Below are 23,429 nucleotides of genomic sequence, written 5' to 3'. Positions count from 1 at the left end.
ATTCTTTACATAGGGGATAAGTTGTCCTGCACCACATAACTCCTTTAAAGGAAAACGGACAACTGGTTCACCTACATTAAACTCGACACACAGGGTGATAGTGCAGGTGAACCAGATTAAAATGAGATATACCTTACTCTGATCAGTACTGCCGTTCAGGAGATACAAGAAGTATTAGGGTCCATAGGCAATAAAGCAAACTGAGCTTCCCTGCTTCCTTTTCCTCTGCTAATTATATGCACACATGGGTGAAGGATTCTTATTTATGAGGTGGGCAGACATATGGGAGCAGAGGGGATGGAGGCAGGCGAACCGTATGCCGGTACCAACCTCTATTACGCAGCACCGATCAGAATAACTTATATCTCATTTTAATCCAGTTCACCCACACTATAACCCTGTGTATTGGGTTTAGTGTGGGTAAACCAGCTGTCAGATTCTGTTTAAACTCCCACGTGCCTAGGCTATGAATACAACCACAACATTTGTACCACCTGGTTTAAGGTGCATAATACCTTTAAGGTGTATAATACCTTAATATAAATAGAGAAATACAATGTAGCTTGTTTCATATAAAATAGCATAATTAATTGAATAAATAAATAAATACAGAAGCTGGTATCTGAGCAGGGCCCTTGCTCCAGATCCAGTGATAATTGGTTACTAAAATATAGATAGGATAAAGAAACAGTTGTAAAAAAAAGATAAAACAAGATTAATAAGTAGGAATGAGAACATGCCACCTTAATGAAATAGTCTCTAAAGTTATGCTGAAAGTCAGCAATATAATATAATCCAATAAACAGTGTTAACCAGGATGATTGAATACATAATCAGATGCCAGCCGCAAAAAATTCAGTTTGGTAATAGTTTTTAAGTTACATAGGTAGATGCTATGCAAAATCAGATAATCGCTAGATAACCAGAGATAGCAGAGTCGCGATGCATTAGTGATGGCCTGTTAGATGGACTATAAAGGATGGCAAGGGGCTGCACCCAGCCTGCAGATACAAAATACCTGTAGGTGAAGATCGTAGCTTTAGTGGTGATGTATGATGTGCTGACGATATATCATATGATATACCTAGTCATTGATAAAGGGGGACTCCCCCGAAATGCGTCTGGCCTTATCAGTACACCATATTGTTGAGTACTGTCACCTTATTGCCACCGCATAACTGTATCTATACTTCCTTGCAACTGCTGCAGTCCTTCCAATAGGAGACCACTGCACGAGGATGCCACAAGTAAGAGCTGTACCAGTTACTCCTGCTGGCCGGACATCACAGCAGCTAGCCGGACGCAGATCCGTGCCATTCTTCAGTGGAGACAGCCGGTGTAATGAGAAATTATGTGTCTTGACAAGTCCTGTGTTCCTCGTTCAGCGGAGTCAGCACATTATACGTCACCACTAAAGCTACGATCTTCATCTACAGGTATTTTTGTATCTGCAGGCCGGGCGCAGCCCATGCCCTCCTTTATAGTCCATCTAACGGGACAGACTGTGTCACTAACACATCGCGACTCTGCTATCTCTGGTTATCCAGTGATTATCTGATTTTGCATAGCAACTACCTATGTAACCTAAAAACTGTTACCAAACTGAATTTTATGCGTCTGGCATCTGATTTATGTATTCAGTCATCCTGGTTAATGCTGTTTATTGGATGCAGTATAACCCACGCTATTAATTGACTTTCAGCATAACTTTAGAGACTATTTCATTAAGGTGGCATGTTCTCATTCCTACTTATTAACCCCTTAAAGACACAGCCCATTTTGACCGTAAAGGGGTACTCCGCCCCTAGACATCTTATCCCCTATCCAAAGGATAGTGGATAAGATGTCAGATCGCTGCGGTCCCGCTGCTGGGGAGCCCCAGGGTCGCCGCTGTGGCACCGCGCTATCATTACCGCACAGAGCGAGTTCACTCTGCACGTAATGACGGGCAATACAGGGGCCGGAGCATTGTTACGTCACGGCTCCGCCCCTCGTGACGTCATGGCCCGCCCCCCTCAATACAAGTCTATGGGAGGGGTCGTGGTGGTCATCATGCCCCCTGCCATAGACTTGCATTAAGGGGACAAACTCGCTCTGTGCAGAAATGATAGCGCAGTGCCACAGCGGCGATCCCGGGGCTCCCCAGCAGTGAGACCGTGGCGATTTGACATCTTATCCCCTATCCTTTGGATAGGGGATAAGATGTCTAGGGGCGGAGTACCCCTTTAAGGACACAGCCGTTTTTTGCAAATCTGACCTCTGTCACTTTAAGCATTAATAACTCTTGCTTTAACTTATGAATTTGATTCCAAGACTGTTTTTTCGTGACATATTCTACTTTATGTTAGTGGTACATTTTCGGCGATACTTTTATCATTTCTTTGTGAAAATTCCAAAATTTCATGAAAAATTTGAAAATTTGCATATTTTTTAACATCGAAACTCTCTGCTTGTAAGGAAAATGGACATACCAAATAAATGATATATTGATTCACATATACAATATGTCTAATTTATGTTGGCATCATAAAATTGACATTTATTTTACTTTTTGAAGACATTAAAGGGCTTCAAAGTTTAGAAGCAATTTTCCAGTTTCTCACGAAAATTTCAAAATCAGAATTTTTCAGCGACCAGTTCAGTTTGAAGTAGATTTGAGAGACCTTTCTGTGAGAAATACCTCATATATGACCCCCTTATATAAATTACACACCTCAAAGTATTCAAAATGATATTCAGAAAGTTTGTTAACCCTTTACGTGTTTCACTGGAATAGCAGCAAACTGAAGGAGAAAATTCTAAATCTTCAAATTTTACACTAACATGTTCTTGTAGACCCATTTTTTTTATTTTTACAAGGGGTAAAAGGAGAAAAAGGCCCCCAAAATTTGTAACCCAATATCTCTTGAGTAAAGAAATACCTCATATGTGGATGTAAAGTGCTCTGTGGGTGCACTACAGGGCTCAGAAAGGAAGGAGCGACAATGGGATTGTGGAGAGCAAATTTAGCTGAAATGGCTTTTGGGGGGTATGTTGCATCTAGGAAGCCTGCATGGTGCCAGAACAGCAAAAAAAAAAAAAAAAAAACACACACATGGCATACTATTTTGGAAACACCCCTCAAGAAATGTAACAAGGGGTACAGTGAGCCTTAACATCCCACAGATGTTTGACAAATTTTCACTAAACTTGGATGTGAAAATGAAAAATTAGATTTTTTTCACTAAAATGCTGGTGTTACCCCAAAGTTTTCATTTTTATAAGGGGTAATAGGAGAAAAGCGCCCCCCCCCCAAATTTCTAACACTATTTCTTCTGAGTATGGCAATATCCTATATGTGGATGTAAACTGCTCTACGGGTGAACTACAATGTTCATAAGAGAAAGAGCGCCATTGGGCTTTTGGAGAGAGAATTTGGCTGGAATAGAAGTCGGGGGCCATGTGCGTTTACAAAGCCCCCATGGTGCCAGAACAGTGGACCCCCCACAAGTGACCCCATTTTGGAAACTACACCCCTCACGGAATGTACTAAGGGGTGCAGTGAGCATTTACACCCCACTGGCGTTTGACAGAACTTTGAAACAGTGGGCTGTGCAAATGAAATATAACATTTTTCATTTTCACGGACCACTGTTCCAAAAATCTGCCAGACACCTGTGGGGTGTAAATGCTCACTGCACCCCTTATTACATAACGTAAGGGGTGTACTTTCCAAAATGGGGTCACATTTGGGAAGAGTTCACTGTTCTGGCACCATGGGGGCTTTGTAAACGAACATGGCCTTCAATTCCAGCCAAATTCTCTCTCCAAAAGCCCAATGGCGCTCATTCTCTTCTGAGCCCTGTAGTTCGCCTGCACAGTACTTTACATACACATTTCAGGTATTTCCTTGCTCAGTAAAAAAGCCCCTCAAAATTTGTAAACCCATTTTTTCTATTACCCCTTGTGAAAATGAAAACTTTGGGGTAACAGGCATTATAGTGAAAAAAATAAAAATTTTCATTTTCATGTCCAACTTTAACGAAAATTTGTCAAACACCTGTGGAGTGTTAAGGCTCACTATACCCCTTGTTACGTTCCGTGAGGGGTGTAGTTTCCAAAATGGGGTCACATGTGGGTGTTTTTTTTTGCGTTTATGTCAGAACCACTGTAAAATCAGCAACCCCTTTGCAAATCACCAATTTAGGCCTCAAATGTAAATGGCGCTCTCACTCCTGAGCCATGTTGTGTGCCTGCAGATCACTTTACATCCACATATGGGGTATTTCCATACTCAGGAGAAATTGCATTACAAACAGACACGGATGCAAGCATTACTCTTGCCTCCGCCGCCAAAAATACACTGCGCCAGTGTTTCCCAAACAAGGTGCCTCCAGCTGTTGCAAAACTCCCAGAATGCCTGGACAGTCAATGGCCATCCGGCAATGTGGTTGTTTTGCAACAGCTGGAGGCTCTGTTTTGGAAATGCATTTTTATTGGGGGGGGGGGGGGGTGGTAATCGTGTAAGGGTGTATATGTAGTGTTTTACTTTTTATTTTGTGGTAGTGTAGTGTAGTTTGTGTTTTTAGGGTACGTTCACATGGGCGGGGGTTTACAGTGAGTTTCCCGCTGGGAGTTTGAGTTGCAGTGGAAAGTTTGCCACAGCTCAAACTTGTATTGGGAAACTCACAGTAAAGCCCCACCGTGTGAATGTACCCTGTACATTCACATTGTGGGGGGGGGGGGGGTTTACAGGCGCAAACCTCCAGCTGGGAGCCATAGTTTTGCTACAGCTGGAGGCCCACTGGTGGGAAAACACTGAATTAGGTAGTAGACTAACTCAGTGTTTACCCACCAGTGTGCCTCCAGCTGTTGCAAAACTACAACTCCCAGCATGTACTGACAGCCGCAAGATCTGGAGTGACACAGTTTAGAGACCGCTGTCTGGGCATGCTGGGAGTTGTAGTTTTGCAACAGCTGGAGGTACACAACTACAACTCCCAGCATGCCCAGACAGCCGTTTGGAGCCGGGCATGCTGTGAGTTGTAGTTTTGCAACATCTGGAGGACTACAGTTTGGAGACACCGCCGCAGGACTTCCGGACACCCGCCGCTCCCATCGATTCTGCCGCGCACAGGCCGATCCCGCCGTGCAACCGCCACCCCTGCACACCCGATCGCTGATCGGGTTAATCAAATGGGCTCCCGGGGTGTCGGGCGGGAGTGGTCTCCCGCCGTACGCCCCGGGGCTTTAGGTAACTAACCCGATCAGCGAAGTGGGAGCGCGCATTTAATGAACACCGCCTATATACGACGGAATGCGCTAAGGTATTGTGTCATCCGCTGTATATAGGCAGCGTTCTGTGTGAAGGGGTTAATGTTGTTTTATCTTTATTTTTACAACTGTTTCTTTATCCTATTAATATTTTATAAACCTTTTATCACTGGATCTGGAGCAAAGGCCCTGCTCAGATACCAGCTTCTGTATTTATTTATTCAATAAATTATTCTATTTTATATAAAACCAGCTACATTGTATTTCTCTATTTCTATTAAGGTATTATACACCTTACTATATTCAGTTCATTCCTTGAGGTCTGATTTCCATTTCACTAGCTTTTATTATTCTGAGCATTGTCTATAATGTGTGGACTGAGATATTTACATGCTGAACCTTACTCATGTCACCCAGAAAACATAGCACTGACAAAAGGGGAACATGTGAAAGAAAAAAAAAATCTTGAACGTGTCCATTAAAGAAGAAATTCCATAAAAGAGTTATCCTTTTATGTTAGAAAGAGTGCCTGCAAATAAGTTTTTTTTATTGCTTCCATCTGTAGTCCTATATTCATTTATATCTCCCTTTTAAATGGCTTTGTGGAATGTTATTCCCTTTTTCCCTTTGTTTTTTTATTTCTGCTCATGGCACGAGAGCTAGGTTTATGTGTTAGAAAGGGGAATGAAGTTGGGGTGTTATGTTCCTCGGAGAGTATACTGTAAGCTTACATTTTGTACAAATGATATTGCACAGTATATCCTTATATACATATATCAGATTAATCTGTTTTATTCCCCAATAAGGACATTACTATATTCAAAAACCAGACTAGCTAATTGCATATGTTTGGATGGGCATTGTCCTTCAGAGTGGGATATGCTCTATGTATCTACCTTCCACTCTGACTAGCAGACCATAGTTGCCTATTATTTGACAATACATCTACCAGACAACTCCTTTAAAATAGTCAAATTCTAAAAAGCAAAATGCCATGATAATACATTTTAAATGTATATTAAATACATTTACAGTTCATATTAGCTCTGTGTGCAATCACTTCTTTATACACTACTCAAAAAAACTAAAGGGAACACTTAAACAACACAATGTAACTCCAAGTCAATCACACTTCTGTGAAATCACACTGTCCACTCAAGAAGCACTGACAATCAATTTCACATGCTGTTGTGCAAATGAAACAGACAACAGGTGGAAATTCTAGGCAATTAGCAAGACACCCCCAATAAAGCAGTGGTTCTGCAGGTGGGGACCACAGACCACTTCTCAGTTCCTGAATGACGCAGTGTAGAGGTGTTGGCAGCATGAGGAGACCATATAGTGGCTGAATGGCACAGCCAGGAGTTGGCAGCAGCATGAGTAGACACTAGGCCTTCACAATCACTAAGATTAAAAGATGAATTCAGAAATGTAAAATTAAGATTTTGGATAGCTAGTGCTACCTACCATAACAAAATTTTTATTCCCAGGCCCAGCAGCAGTATCAGTAAACCATATATTTCCTGATTGACACAGTCTGGAGTTGGCTGAAGCATGAGGAGACCCCAGGGCTCCACAATCCCCCCCCCCCCCCCCCAAAACAAACACAAGAATTATTGAAATGTAAAATGAAGATTTTGGATAGCTAGTGCTACCTACCAGAACAACATTTTTATTCCCAGGCCCAGCAGCAGTATCAGTAAACCACATATTGCCTGAATGACACAGCCTGGAGTTGGCGGAAGTATGAGTACACACCAGGGCTTCTTAATCCCCAAGAAAAAACACAAGAATTTTTGAAATTTAAAATGAAGATTTTGGATACTTGGTGCTACCTACCATAACAAAAGTTTTATTCCCAGACCCTGACCAAGCAGCGGCATCAGTAAACCATATATTGCCTGAATGACACAGTCTGGAGTTGGCTGAAGAATGACCACACACCAGGGCTTCACAATCCCCAAGAAAAAACGCAAGAATTTTTGAAATTTAAAATGAAGATTTTGGATAGCTAGTGCTACCTACCATAACAACATTTTTATTCCCAGACCCAGGCCCAGCAGCAGTATCAGTAAACCATATATTGCCTGAATGACACAGCCTGGAGTTGGCTGAAGCATGAGGAGACCATTGAAATGTATGATTTTTTTATTTAAATTTAACATTTTGAAATTTAAATTAATGATTTTGAAATTGAACTATTAACTTCTAAGTTTTAGTGTCCCGGACCCCGGCGTGTGGGTACAAAGGGCCAAATCTAACAAGCCCCCACAGGGCTCATGTGGCCGTGAGATGTAGGCGCAACATCTCCATTGCCCTGACCAGCCATTGTTTCCAACACTTTTCGCCAAGGCAAACCATTTGAAGAACAGTGTGACACCGCTGTGCCCTGCACATATGATATGCTGAAGGGCCACTGAGCCTTGTCCAGGCAGTGGAGGCTGAGGACACGGTGGAGGATGAGGAGGCGGAGTCACACACTGTCACAGGACCAACGGACTGACAGAGTGGAGCAGGAAGCAGCATGAGTACACAAGAGGGGTTCAAAACCCATAAAATTAAAAGGTGAATGTTGAAATCTCTATTGAAGATGCATGTTAGGTGGTGCTACCATCAAAAAGTTTAAGGGCCAAGCCCAAAAGCATCAGTGAGCCAAGTAGTTCCTGAAAGACAGTCAGGAAAAGGCATCAACAGTACACAAAAGGATTTCATAACCCCTAAGATTAAAAGATCAATGTTGAAATCTCAATTAAGCATGTATGTAAGCTAGTGCAAAACATCAAAAAATTTAAGGCCCAAGCCCTGAAGCATCAGTAAGCCAAGTAGTTCCTGAAAGACACAGAAGTAGTCAGGAGCAGGCATCAGCAGTACACCCGAGGGTTTCATAACCCCTTTACATTGAAAGATCAATCTTGAAATCTCAATTAAGCATTTATGTTAGCTAGTGCTACCAGAACACATTTGGAGTTAATATCCCAGTCCCAGTAGCATCAGAAAACAATGCAGAAAAATGCACTACAATGAGCCTAAAAACTCTGTAAGTTTTGTAAAACACCCGCAAGTGGGCACTATTGCTTGGACTTTCACAGTATTTATGCCCTTGGCAGATTAGCAGGTACAAAATGGTACACTACTTAGATGTATGTATGCGGTATGCACTGATGAGGGCAGAAAAATGCACTACAATACGCATTAAAAACTCAGTATTTTTGCAAAACACCAGCCGGTGCTTTGACTTTCGCAGCATGTAGGACCTTGACAGATTAACAGGTACAAAATGGTACACTGCTTAGATGTACGTATGCATTATGCACTGATGAGGGCTGAAAAATGCGCTACAATGAGCCTAAAAACTCTGTAATTTTTGTAAAACACCAGCTGGTGATTACTTTTGGCTGTCCTTTCACCATATGTATGCCCTTGACAGATTAACAGGTACAATATGGTACACTACTGTCAGGGTCCGGACTGGTATGCGGGGAGGACACGGGAGTGGATCCTTTGTGTCAGTGAAGCGATGGCGTGGGCCGTACCAGGGGAACGGAATCTAAGGGGTTACTGGTTTTCACCAGAGCCCGCCGCAAAGCGGGATGGACTTGCTGCGGCAGGTAACCCCCAGGTTCTTCCACCCAAAAGCGACTCAACCTCACTGACAGCTGAGACAGGCGCGGTACACAAGGACAAGGCAAGGCGAGGTCAGACGTAGCAGAAGGTCAAGGCAGGCGGCAAAGGTTCGTAGTCAGGGGCAACAGCAAAGGGTTTGGTTACGCAGGCTAAGGATACACACAAAACGCTTTCTCTGGGCACTAAGGCACATGGAGCCGGTGTTCCTCTAGGTTGGAGGAAAAAATTAGGATGCCATCTAAGTAGACAAAAACGCAGGTATACAGTAAGTCCCGAAAAATTTCATTAACAAAATCTTGAAAGACTGCAGGGGCGTTGCAAAGTCCAAAAGGCATGACGAGATATTCGAAGTCGCCATCTCTGGTGTTAAAAGCGGTTTTCCACTCATCACCTTCACGGATTCTGAGGAGGTTATAAGCGCCCCTAAGGTCAAGTTTAGTAAAAAATTTTGCTCCGTGCAGACGTTCAAAGAGTTCCGAGATGAGAGGCAGAGGATAGCGTTTTTTTACTGTGATTTTATTAAGGCCACGATAGTCTATGCAAGGGCGTAGAGATCCGTCTTTTTTGGCAACGAAGAAGAATCCAGCTCCGGCTGGAGAAGAAGATTTCCTGATGAAACCTCTCTTAAGATTCTCCTGAATGTATACAGCCATGGCCTGAGTCTCTTGAGCGGAGAGAGGATAGATTCTGCCATGGGGTGGTGTGATACCAGGGAGCAAGTCAATAGGGCAGTCGTAGGGTCTGTGCGGTGGTAAGACTTCCGCCTGCTTCAAAAGACATCAGAAGAGTCCTGATAGACCTTTGGAAGGCCAGGCAATGGTGTAGCGATGGGGACTTGGCTGGTAGGTACAGACTTAAGGCAGCGTTTGTGGCAGGAAGAGCACTAAGTTTTAATGTCACCAGTGGTCCAGTCGAGGGTAGGAGTGTGACGCTGGAGCCAGGGCAAGCCAAGAAGAATTCCAGAGGTACAGTTAGGCAAAACAAAGAATTCCATTTTTTCTTAATGGAGAGCACCAACGGTCATGAGCCGGGGTTCAGTGCGGTAACGCACGGTGCAGGCCAGATTTTCTCCATTTACAGACAAAATGAAGAAAGGTTTGATGAGACGGGTAACAGGAATATTGAATCTGTTGATGAGTGAGGCTTCGATAAAGTTTCCTGCTGAACTTGAGTCCAGGAAGGCCACTGCAGAGAAGGAAGAATTAGCGGATAGTCCCTGACGCGGAGGACGAATAGGGCAGCCCTTTAGGAAATGTTCGGTACTAGCACAGTACAGGCACAAATTTTCATTACTGCGGCGAATCCTCTCTTCTTGGGTCAAGCGGGACCGATCCACTTGCCTAGCCTCCTCGGCGGGAGGCACAGGAATAGGTTGCAGAGGACTCTGGAAGAGAGGTGCTAAGCGATGAAACCGCCTGGTGCGAACAAGATCCTTTTCCTGGCGGAGCTCCTGGCATCTTTCAGAGAAACGCATATCAATGCGGGTGGCCAAGTGGATAAGTTTAGACAAGGTAGCAGGAATTTCTCGTGTGGCCAGAACATCTTTGATGTGGCTGGATAAACCTTTCTTGAAGGTCGCGCAGAGGGCCTCATTGTTCCAGGCGAGCTCAGAGGCGAGGGTGCGGAACTGTATGGCATATTCGCCCACTGAAAAGCTCCCTAGAACGAGATTCAGAAGAGCCGTCTCGGCTGAGGAAGCCCGGGCTGGCTCCTCAAAGACACTGCGTATTTCGGAGAAGGACTGGACGGAAGCAGTGGCAGGATCGTTGCGGTCCCAAAGCGGTGTGGCCTAGGACAAGGCCTTTCCAGATAACAAACTGATCACGAAAGCCACCTTAGACCGTTCTGTGGGGAACTGGTCCGACATCATCTCGAGGTGCAGGGAACATTGGGACAGGAACCCATGGCACAGCTTAGAGTCCCCGTCAAATTTCTCAGGAAGAGACAGGCGGACTCTAGAGGTAGAAGGCTGTGGAGGCAAAAGCTGCTGGAGCATGACAGCCAACTGCGACAGCTGTTGTCCTTGTTGGGCGATCTTCTGAGACTGCTGGGCAACCACGGTGGTGAGGTCAGAGAGACTTGGCAGCGCCACCTCAGCGGGATCCATGGCCGGATCTACTGTCAGGTCCAAACTGGTATGCGGGGAGGACACGGGAGTGGATCCTCTGTGTCAGTGAGGCGATGGCGTGGGCCGTACCAGAGGAACGGAATCTAAGGGGTTACTGGTTTTCACCAGAGCCCACCGCAAAGCGGGATGGACTTGCTGCGGCAGGTAACCCCCAGGTTGTTCCACCCAATAGCGACTCAACCTCACTGACAGCTGAGACAAGCGCGGCGCACAAGGACAGGGCAAGGTGAGATCAGACGTAGCAGAAGGTCAAGGCAGGCGGCAAAGGTTCGTAGTCAGGGGCAACAGCAAAGGGTCTGGATACACAGGCTAGGGATACACACAAAACGCTTTCTCAGGGCACTAAGGCAACAAGATCCGGCAAGGACAGGAAGGGGGAGTGAGTTTTTATATGTTTTACACAGATTGGGCCAGGCACCAATTAGTGGTGCACTGGCCCTTTAAATCTTAGTAAGCCGGCACGCGCGCGCCCTAGGGAGTGGGACCACGCGTGCCAGGAAGAAGCAGCAACAGGCGTGCGGTAAGTTACATGGGACGCGATCCGTGAGCGGGCATGTCCCGTCCCACGGATCGCGTCCCCTCCGGTGACAGAGGAACAGCGCTCGTGGCGCTGAATACAGAGGGACGCCGCGAGTGCTCTGGGGAGGCAGCGTGACCCGGAGCGCTCGGCGTTACAACTACTTAGATGTAGGTATGTGGTTTGCACGTATGAGGGCAAAAAAAATGCGCTACAGTACACTTGGAAAAAGTATTTTCATGAAACAACAGCCAGTGATTAGTTTTCCCTGGCCTTTCACTGTATGTAGGCTTGTTACAGATTTACAGATACAAAAGGTACAAAAAAGTGCATTACTTAGATGTAGGCATGTGGTATGCACGTATGATGGCAAAAAAATGCGCTAGAGTACACTTGGAAAACTTATTTTCGTAAAACACCAGCCGGTGATTATTTTTGCCTGGACTTTCCCAGTATGTAGACTTGTTACAGATTTACAGATACAAAATAGTAGACTACTTTGATGTAAGTATGTGGTATGCACTTATGAGGGCAGAAAAATGCACTACAGTCCGCTGAAAAAACAAATTTTTGCACAGCAGCAGGACACAACAGTGCAGCACCACAAAAAAAACAAAAAAAACATTTGCACTCTGTCACAGAGTTTTAAGAATGGTGTGAACGGCTGGTTATTATACTGCCTACAGACAGAAAAATCACTCCTGCCTCCTGTGATACGGTTCATGAAGTTAAGGCAGCTTGTTGATATGTATGAGGCAATGAAAAGCTATCTGCCCCTCTCTGATAAAATGCTGAATAAAGTGACTGGGAGGTTTATGGCGTAAAAATCCTTCTCCGTGACAACAAGCAAAGCAATGCACTGCTCTCTGTCCACAACGCTGATGTGACTAGCAGTTTGAAGTGGAACGCTGCGGTATGATCAATTCAGTGCGTCTGTGTAACACACAAAGACACGCAGTCCGTCCTCTCTCTCTGCAGTTAATGGCATGAAATGAGCAGCTGCAAAATGGCTGCCGATTATATAGTGGAGTGACATCACAGGGGTGAATGAATGCTGATAGGCTGCATCCTGCATGTGATTCAGGGTTATCCCGCCTACCTCCCTTCCCGCCTTTCCAGCATCCCCTGCCCCATGTACTGACATGTGGATCCGCCATTTTAAGTGTCCTGGAGCCTGGAATGCTGTAAAATGGAGTTTAATGAAGCGATTTGCGTGATAGAAACGCAGCGATATTCGCATTCGTTGCAAATCAAATAAATCCTGAAATTCGTAACAAATTCAGGTTGGTCTGCTTCAATTCGCTCATCTCTAGACTCCATATCCAGACCTCCATGGGTTGATAAATTTGATTTCCATTGATAATTTTTGTGTTATTTTGTTGTCAGCACATTCATGTAAAGATGAAAGTATTTTATATGATTAGTTCATTCATTCAGATCTAGGATGTGTTATCTTAGTGTTTCCTTTATTTTTTTGAGCAGTGTACATTCAATTATGCATTCTTACTTGAATGTTTTGCCTCTTCCTGCTTGGTGAAAAATGCAGAGGGATGTCAGCAACAGGTGAGTATAGAGGTGGAATTCCAACATATCGAGGTGGGTGCATGTAGCTCTCAGAGGCATAAATACTACAAGGATTGCCAAGACGTAGACAGGTTTCAGTAAGTGAGCACCACTGTTTGCCAATGGGACATGCCCCAGTAGTGTTACATAAAGAATGATGATGACAGGTAGCAAAAGGAGATTGGGATTCACAACCTTCAAAAAAAAAAAAAAAACACAGATTACTACAAGAAGAATATGCATACAATACACATGACCTACTGTATCCTATGTATCATATAATTCAAAACTTTCTATCTATTAAGACCAGTTTCACATGGCTGTAATAATACTGCATTTTGTACAACTGTACTACCCAGACCTCTCGTGATCCCTGATTGATGGTTTAATATGTGTTACGCCGAGCGCTCCGGGTCCCTGCTCCTCCCCGGAGCGCTCAAGGCGTTCTCCTCTCTGCAGCGCCCCGGTCAGACCCGCTGACCGGGAGCGCTGCACTGACACTGCCGGCGGAGATGCGATCCGCATAGTGAGACGCGCCCGCTCGCGGGTTGCATCCCAATCTACTCACCTGTCCCGTTCCCAGGCTGTCACATCCTGGCGCACGCGGCTCCGCTCTCTAGGGCACGCGCGAGCCAGCTCTCTAAGATTTAAAGGGCCAGTGCACCACTAATTGGTGCCTGGCCCAATCAGTGTAATTAGCTCCCATCTGCTCCATGCCTATAAGACCTCACTTCCCCTTCCCAGCATTGCCGGATCTTGTTGCCTCAGTGCCAGTGAAAGCGTTTTCTGTGTTTGCCTTACCTGTGTTACCAGACCTTCTGCCGTTGCCCTTGACTACGTACCTTGCCGCCTGCCCTGACCTTCTGCTACGTCTGACCTCGCCTCTGTCTAGTCCTCTTGTCCCACGCCACTCTCAGCAGTCAGTGTGGTTGAGATGTTACCGGTGGATACGACCTGGTTGCTACCGCCACAGCAAGACCATACCGCTTTGCGGCGGGCTCTGGTGAATACCAGTAGCAACGTAGAACCGGTCCACCGGTACGGTCCACGCCAATCCCTCTCTGACACAGAGGATCCACCTCCAGCCTGCCGAATCCTAACAATATGCTTTCTTTGGGGCAAACATGGACTGTCGTCACACAGCTGATCAGTAGTGTTGAGCGGCATAGGCCATATTCGAATTCGCGAATATTCGCGAATATATGGACGAATATTCGTCATATATTCGCGTTTTATTTTCGCATATGCGAAAATACGCATATGCGAAAATACGCATATGCGAAAATTAACATAAGTGAAAATTAGCATATACAAATTTAACATACGCGACAATTCACATATGCGAAAATTATCATATGCTAATTTTCGCATATGCGAATATTTGCGCGCCAGTCTCACACAGTAGTATTACAACCTTCTTTACACCACACAAGCTGGAAGCAGAGAGGGGTGATCACTGTGATGTGTACTGTGAAGAAAAAAAAAAAAAAAACGAATATTCGTAATTACGAATATATAGCGCTATATTCGCGAAATTCGCGAATTCGCGAATATGCGATATTCGCGAATAATATTCGAATTGCGAATATTCGCGAGCAACACTACTGATCAGCACATGAGTTTACCATGTTAAGTGTGCAATGATTGGCTGCAACATTCTAGCCACTTGCAGCTGACAGTCCAATTGTTTTCAATGGATGGCATAAATCAGATTTAAAGGGAAACTGTCATTAGTTTTATGCTTCCCAAACTTCAGGCAGCATAAAACAGGTGCAGGCATCACAATCGGGCATCTCAGAGTAATCATAGTCAAAAAATGCTGCAGGGATCTGTGTAACTAGTCCTCAGGGCAGGTCCTGGCAGCTGCTCAAGCATCTCTCAATATACACTGCTAGGGAAAGATTCATCACTCAAGCTGGTTGAACAGGGAATAGCCACAGGGACTAAATAGCCCACTAAATAGTCCAAGTGGCATTTTAAATTATGATCAATCGAAGAGCCTGACCATGTCAAAGTAAATCATTGTGTCCCAGGATCGTGATGCCTGCACCAGTATTATGTTGCCCACTGTTTGGGCAGCATTAAACTGAATGTATTATTACTGAATGTATCATTACTAGTATGATAATAATTATTATTATTCTTATTATTATTTATTTTAAGAATGCGCTCTTTGTTCCAGGGACCTCAGCACTTCATTGTAGGCACGGTGACGCAGCGCGGGTGCCCAAGATCTAGGAAACTTACAATGCTGTGCAGCATCACAGTGCCTATAGGGAAGCGCTAGAAAAAGAAAAAAGCACAACGGTGCTCCCTTGTGTGAATCTGTTTCAATACGGTATGCGTGATAGTGATGATGTATGCCGACTCACATGCTAAAACCGGCACACCTCATAATATAGCAAACTTGGTAAATCTGAACTGTGGCTGCTGCACCTTCCCCAATTCATGCTCACCAATGTATGAAATAGAAAAAAAAACACCTTCTGCTCTTTATTTGTGGACATTTAAATAGGATTTAATTTTATCCTGGATTTTAACCACTCTTTTATCGGTAGTGCCCTGTTATCACATAGGAAGGAGAAAGTGTTTTGTTCTATAGGGAGGTGCTGTCACTCACATTTGTATTGCACATCTGTGACCTATGCATGATCCTGATAGTTGGGACTTCCCCTTCGAAGTACTGGCAACGCTTACATGAAGAGTGGCAAAGAAGAGGTAAGTATTAGTTTTTTTTATTTTAGTTTTGGCAAAAAAGGACCATCTACTGTGTGTGTGTGTGTGGGGGGGGGGGGGGGGGGGGGGGCCACAAAGTGGACTGTCTACTTTCTGGTGGCCACAAAGGATGGGAGCTATATACTGTGTGGGGGGGGAGGGGGACAAAGGGAGCCAACTTCTGTGAGTGGTCAAGGTCCCTACCTACTTCACAATCTGCCCAAACCAGCAGCCCCCAGCAGGGCGACCATCCCCACAGTGTGTCTAAGGGTATGGGGCTTAACAAAAGGTATAGTCAACCAGACTGTGTCAGAACCACACGAGCACATCTACGTCTAAATCAGAATCAGAGCTTAAAAAAAAACTGAAGCAAGCCAGGGGTCAAAAACTGAAGCAGCGTTAAAACCAAGTTAGTTACCAAACAGAATAGAAAGTCTTGTCAAGGTTCAAATCAGAAGTCAGATGTCAGAAAGTTAGGAAGAAGTCAGTAAAATCACATGTTACCACAATAGCTCAGGAACGCAAGTTATGCGTAAGAACTTCAATCATAGGTGACAGTGGCCAGCAGCAGCTGATTTAAATCTGGCACCATCCGACAGCATCTAACACCAGTGTCATGCCCAATTGATCCAGCATATGTCTAATTGCCTACCAGCCCCACTGAATTTTGTTTGTACATGATAAGTTCAAAAAAGTAGGAGAAGAAAGAAGGCATGCTTCGGGTCAGTTTTTTTACATGTTGAAATTGGAGGTGGACCAGGGTAAGACTTTTAATAGTTCCAAATGGTTGAAGACCAGTGTTAAGATTTCTATTAATATGGCTCTAGCAGAAGCTACAGTAGATAGAAAGTGGTTCTGCGCTAGTATTTAGTTCAAGACAGAATAGTAAAAATGTTGCCTTCAGGTTTCACAGGTGTGGAAAGAGGCAGGATGATGCATATTTAGTGGCAATGCTGGAATGTCCGTAGGTACTGGATCAGAATCTATCATTTGATATATTTGGTGCCCAGGGCAGGCTCTATAGAATGGCCTTATTCCACATGTGAGAAAGGTTACCGCAAAAAAAAAAAAAATTCTTTTAGCTGCTAAACTAGCTTTAACTAGAAGTTAGGAAACCCATTCTACCCCCATCCCTTTAGTGATCAAAAAGATTAACTTATTATTAGGTTGACCGGATGACTAGCATTATCAAAGACTCACAATCACAAATGTGATGGCAATCTTGGTTATCTTCTTTACATAACTCTGTTTATTTTGGGTGGTGAGAGACCTCTTACAAATTATAATCTCCTCTTTTTTTGTCTTGTTTTCCATCATATGTCTCATTTCCTTTTAGTTTTATTTCTCTTTAAATAATTTGTGTACATTCCTAATGGACCTTCCTGCCTTTCTTGTAAATTTTATGTTTGCAATGTGAAATGTTGTATTTTGCTTTGTAAATGTATACATTGTGTGCCTTAGTTTTGGAGATTTTAATAAAACCTTTTAACCTCTTTAGGACACAGGGCGTATGGATATGCCCTGCATTCCGAGTCCTTAAGGACCGAGGGCGTATCCATACGCCCGTGGGAAATCCGGTCCCCACCGCTAGCTGGTTGGGGACCGGAGCCGGATGCCTGCTGAAATCATTCAGCAGGCATCCTGGCACATCGCCCAGGGGGGTCCTGAGACCCCCCATGTCGCCGATCGGAGAAAATCGCATGTCAATTCAGACATGCGATTTTCTCCAATTCCGGGCTGATCGGGTCTCTGGTGACCCGATCACCTGGAAAATAGGGCTGATCGGAGCTGTCAGCAACAGCCCAGATCAGCCTAAAGGATAGGAGTGAGGTCGCAAAGCTGCGATCTCCTCCTATCCCCTGCCATTACTCAGAACGGAGTTCTGACCAATGGCAGCGCAGGACAGGGGGTTGCCATGGCAACCCCTCGTTCTGCCCGCCCCTGGATGTCGAGGGGCTCTGGGAAGAAGATGGAGGCCGTAACTGCAGGAGAAGATGTCTGGGGACCTGGGATCTTTGCTGGAGCCTGCTGGATCTTTGCTCAGGTAGGGAATCGACAGTGGGGGGGGAATTGAAAGTGAAAGTAAATCGATCTTTACTGTGGCAACCACTAGGGGGGCCAAACTGCAACTCCCAGTATGCCCAGACAGCCAAAGGCCATCTGGGCATGCTGGGAGTTGTAGTTTTGCAACATCTGGAGGGTCACAGTTTGGAGACCACTGTTACAGTGGTGCCCAAACAGTAGCCCTCCAGATGTTGCCAAACTACAACTCTCAGCATGCCTCGACTGCCCAGGCATGCTGGAAGTTGTAGTTCTGTAACATCTGTCCCTTCAGATTTAGCAATTTTCATGACATTTTTGAAAATTGCTGCTGTACTTTGAAGCCCTCTAATTTTTTCAAAAAGCAAAAATATGTCCATTTTATGATGCCAACATAAAGTGGACATATTGTATTTGTGAAAAAAAATAAAATGTATTTGGAATATCCATTTTCCTTACAATTAGAGAGCTTCAAAGTTAGAAAAATTCAAAATTTTAAAAATTTGCATGAAATTTTGGGATTTTTCACCAAAAAATTACGCAATTAACGGCAAAAATTTACCACCAAAATAAAGTAGAATATGTCACGAAAAAACATTCTCGGAATCAGAACATTCGGTAAAAGCGTTTTCGCGTTATTAATTCGTAAAGTGACGGTGGTCATAATTGCGAAAAAGGGCTCAGTCCTTAAGGTGAAAAAGGGCTGCGTCCTTAAGGGGTTAAAACTCAAAGATCTATTGGCCAGAACAGTAGCACGTTCCTCATGAAAGGATTTTGTTTAAAATAAATGGGTACCTGCAAATCTTACCAAGGAGCTTGTTTTGAGGGAAAAGCTATAGACGAGTTGTCTCAGTTTTACTAAGTTTTGAAAATACTAATTCATACCATCATAAGAGAAATGGGGCATAAAAGTGCCTAAATCACACTTTTCTACAATAGTTAAAGGAGATATCCAGTGGTGATAAATTTCTCCCCTATCCTAAGGAAAACGGATACGTTTCAGATCGTGGGGGGTCCGACCGCTGAGGCCCACCGCGATCTCCTGTATGGGCCCCGACAGCCCGCGGGAAGTGGGCGTGTTGACCACAACACGAAGCGGCGGCTGACACGCCCCCTCAATACAACTCTATGGCAGAGCTGGAGCACTGCCTTTGGCAATCTCCGGCTCTGCCATAGCGATGTATTGAAGGGGCGTGTTGGCCGCCGCTTTGTGCAGTGGTCAACGCGTGCTATCTGGCCAGCTAGCCGGGGCCCTGTACAGAGATATCGTGGGGGGGCCCAGCAGTCGGACCCCCCGCAATCTGAAACTTATCCCCTATCATTAGGATAGGGGATATGTTTTTCACCACTGGACTACCCCTTTAAGGACCCTGAAGTGGAGAAAAAGGATAGGTGGCTCTACAACATTGCTTAGTTAGTGTGGGTGTACAATAATACCGTACACTCTGACGCAGAGTTCTCACCCACAGGAGACTGAAGAGGATAAGGAGTGGACGCCACAGACATGGATGCGGTGATATTACTGGGCTTCACAAGAGATGTATGTTCTAGTGACTTTGAGACTAGGACCTCATCCTCTGTCCATTTATCAAAAATTAAAAGAACTACTTTTGCTGGTTGGTGATCATTGTGCATAACCATGCAGTCAGTAGGGTGGGAGAACTGCAATACCAGTCATGTGAAATAATTACATAGTTACATAGTTAGTACGGTTGAAAAAAGACATACGTCCATCAAATTCAACCAGGGAATTGAAGGGTAGGGGTGTGGCGCGATATTGGGGAAGGGATGGGATTTTATATTTCTTCATAAGCATTAATGTTATTTTGTTCCAGGAATGTATCTAACCCTGTTTTAAAGCTGTTAATTTTTCCTGCTGTGACCAGTTCCTGAGTTAGACTGTTCCATAAGTTCACAGTTCTTATGGTAAAGAAGGCGTGTCGCCTCTTGAGACTAAATCTTTTCTTCTCCAGACGGAAGGAGTGCCCCCGTCCTTTGGGGGGGGGGGGGTTAACCTGGAACAGTTTTTCTCCATATTTTTTGTATGGGCCATTAATATACTTATATACATTTATCATATCCCCCCTTAAACGTCTCTTCTCAAGACTAAACAATTGGAACTCCTTTAATCGCTCCTCATAGCTAAAATGTTCCATGCCCCATATTAGTTCAGTCGCACGTCTCTGCACCCTTTCCAGCTCCACAGTGTCCCTTTTATGGACTGGTGCCCAAAACTGAACAGTATATTCCAGGTGAGGCCGTACCAATGTTTTATAAAGGGGGAGTATTATGTCCCTGTCCCTCGAGTCCATGCCTCTTTTTATACATGACAATATCCTGCTGGCCTTGGAAGCAGCAGCCTGACATTGCATGCTATTCTGTAGTCTGTGATCTACAAGTACACCCAGATCCTTCTCTACCAGTGACTCTGCCAGTTTAACCCCCCTAAGACATACGATGCATGCATGTTATTAGTACCCAGATGCATTGCCTAAGAAGTCAATAAGCCAAACATGCAGCTACAGTCTCTGTTCATCGAAGCCAAGTCTGAGGGTGTGCAGGGTTCCATTCACATATGGTGCACCAAAAATTATTGGGATCCTGCATGTTCATAAAATGGAACCGATACTGCCTGTCCCCCAGGGTACCATCCAAGTGATGAAGAAAATGACCCCCATGTATGAAAACTTAGTCTCAAACATGCAGGGTGCCAGGACTGCAACTGACAAGCTAGGGGGAGACTGTGTAGCACCTGCTTATCATGCCCAAAAGGAGATATGCTGCATCCATCTTTTGCTGCGTATTTGCATATTGTTTTTTTTTTTGGGGGGGGGGGGAGATAACAAAAGTATCATATACTACTAGTATAAATACTAATATTTGGTCAGTATTTTATAGGACCAAACTTTTTGTGTGTTTTGGATTCAGCCCTGGATTTGTCAGAAAATATTGACTAAAATACTACATGTGAATGCAGCCTTGACAGAGAACACAAGTATTTTTCTGTGTAAATTAATTTCTAGTTAAAAAAACTAAAAATATATGTTGTACTTTTTGTTTGCAATTTACCAGTACCTCAGTTTTAATATCCCCTACAAATATACAAATCTTTAATCATCAAAAATGTATAATAAAAAACACCATTCACCCCTACCGGACTCAGAAAGTACATGTATGCCCTGGGTGTCTGGTACTTAGCCTACCAGGACATACATGTATGTCCTGAGAGGCATCCGGACTAAGAAGTGAGTGCAGACACTGCACTCACTTTATAGACTTTGGGTCCCAGCTGCTCACAGCAGCTGTGGACAAGCCACTAATGGTGGACATCAGTGATCAAGCTGATGCCCACTATAAACCCTTTAGATGCTGTGATCAATACTGATCACATTATCTGAAGCATTGCTGTGACATTCATATATCCACCCGCAGCGTGATTGTGGTGGTCCAATGAGCCAAGAAGTCAAGATGGCAGCTGGAGGTCTCCTTACCTTCTCCATGTCCCTCTTCTGGGATTCATTTGTACAGTCTGCTCTCTGGAAGCCTATACAAGTGGATCGCCAATATTACTGATTAGTGCTATGCCAATGCATAGCACTAAAGAGTAATAACACAGTAATAATCGAGTGATTGCTATAAATAGTCCCATATGGGGACTTAAATTTTTTTTAAAGTGTAAAAATTGTAAGCAAAAAAATTGTAAACAAAAAGTATAAAAAAAAAAAAAGTATTTAACCTGTTAAGGACGCAGGTCGTACAGGTACGCCCTCGCGTCCTGGTACTTAAGAACTCAGGGCGTACCTGTACACCCTGGTCCTGTTACCGGCATTTAAAGCATTCACACAAACGGAGAATGCTTTAAACCCCGTGGGTCCCGGCTGCTATCAGCAGCCGGGACCAAGGGTTAATGCCAGGCATCTCCGATTGGGCCGATGCCCGGCATTGACCCTTTAGACTTCGCAATCAAAGTTGATGAGACATCTAAAATGAAACTGAAAGCATTCCAGCAGCTCAACGGAGCTGATCAGGACTATTGCGATGAAATCGCAATGTTTCAATTGGCTGAGAGGGGGATGGGAGGGTCCTTACCTGCCTCCTTGCCATCCGATCAATGTTCTATTGCTCCAAGCCTGCCATGCAGGCTGGAGTAGCAGAGCACCGATAACACTGATTAATGCTATGCTATGGCAATTGCATTGGCCAGTGTATGCAATCAAAAGATTGCATGTTATAGCCCCCTATGGGAACTTAAAAAAAAGTAAAAAGGGTTAAAAAAAAGTTAGTAAATGTGAATGTGAAACTGGCCTTAAAGGGGTACTCCACCCCCAGACATCTTATCCTCTATCCAAAGGATAGGGGATAAGATGTCTGATCGTGGAGGTCCCACCGCTGGGGATCCCAGTGATCTCCCTGCTGCACCCAGCGTCATGCCCCCTTCCCTAGACTTGCATTGAGGGGGCATGGACATTACCCTGGCGTCACGAGCCTCTGCCACACATCGCCAGTCAACCTGCCACAGCCGAGATCGTGGGGATAAGCTGTCTAGGGGCAGAGTACCCCTTTAAGGTGAAAATGAGCTGAGTTATAAAGGGGTTAAAAATACACATAAGCCCCCCCCCCCCCCCAATAACAATTTATATAATCGCCTTTTCTCATTTTACTAAAGAAAAATTACAAAAAAAAATAATCATATTTGATATGCGGAAATGTCCAAACTATTAAAATATATTCTTGATGATACTGTACGGTGAACAGCAAAAACATAATAAAATACTACAGTCCAAAATTGTAACTTTTTTGTCATATCACATCCCAAAAAAAGTTGAATTAAAAAATGGTCAAAAAGTCACATATATGCAAAGGTTGTACAGATTAAAACTATATATAACGGTGCAACAAGTGAGCCATGTATATAGAAAAATAGGTTTTACTATTGTACTAAAAGTAGGACAGTAATAGTAAAGCATTTAAACATGGGTATTGTCTAAATCATATCGACCATATAGAGATAACATGATTCCCCCACAAAGAATCATTTTTTGTTTTTACTGTACAATTTCTGGTGAAATTAAAGGTGTAAGTACAAAGTGCAAATGTTTGCAGAAATAAACAGCCCTCACATGGGTCTGTAGATGGAAAAAGAAAAGGTATGACTCTTAACCTGTTAGGGACGAAGGGCGTATGCATACGCCCTTGCGTCCTGGTACTTAAGGACGAAGGGTGTATCCATACGCCCGTGGGAATTTCGGTCCCTGCCGGGCGGGGACCGGACCGGGGTGACTGCTGATATCTATCAGCAGGCACCCTGTGCAAATGCCCAGGGGGGTCATTAGACCCCCCATGTCGGCGATCAGCGCAAATCGCAAGTGAATTCACACTTGCGGTTTGTGCCGATTCCGGGTCAAACAGGTCAATGTTACCCGGTGACCCGGAATATAAGGGGGATCACGGTTGTCTAAGACACCTACGATCCCCCTGAAGGAGGAGTTGCCACCCCTCCTATCCCTGCTATTGGTGGTCTAGACGCGACCACCAATAGCAGATCGGGGGCGGGGGGTTAACTTTCGTTTTCCCCGTCCTGCCCACCCA

General features: G+C 44.4%; 1 protein-coding gene across 1 annotated transcript in view; it reads right to left on the bottom strand.

Annotated features, from left to right (window-relative positions):
• The window catches only part of LOC130297299 (polycystin-1-like), a 396,912-nt gene that overhangs the window by 200,408 nt on the left and 173,075 nt on the right, over window positions 1-23,429 (bottom strand). The window contains exon 14 of the mRNA XM_056549607.1: window positions 13,030-13,280. Coding sequence (XP_056405582.1) covers window positions 13,030-13,280 — 251 coding nt within the window. The remainder of the gene's footprint in view (window positions 1-13,029; window positions 13,281-23,429) is intronic.

The sequence above is a fragment of the Hyla sarda genome, chromosome 13, assembly GCF_029499605.1.
Source record: "Hyla sarda isolate aHylSar1 chromosome 13, aHylSar1.hap1, whole genome shotgun sequence".
NCBI classification, from domain to species: Eukaryota; Metazoa; Chordata; class Amphibia; order Anura; family Hylidae; genus Hyla; species Hyla sarda.
This window is presented reverse-complemented; position numbering and strand designations above follow the sequence as displayed.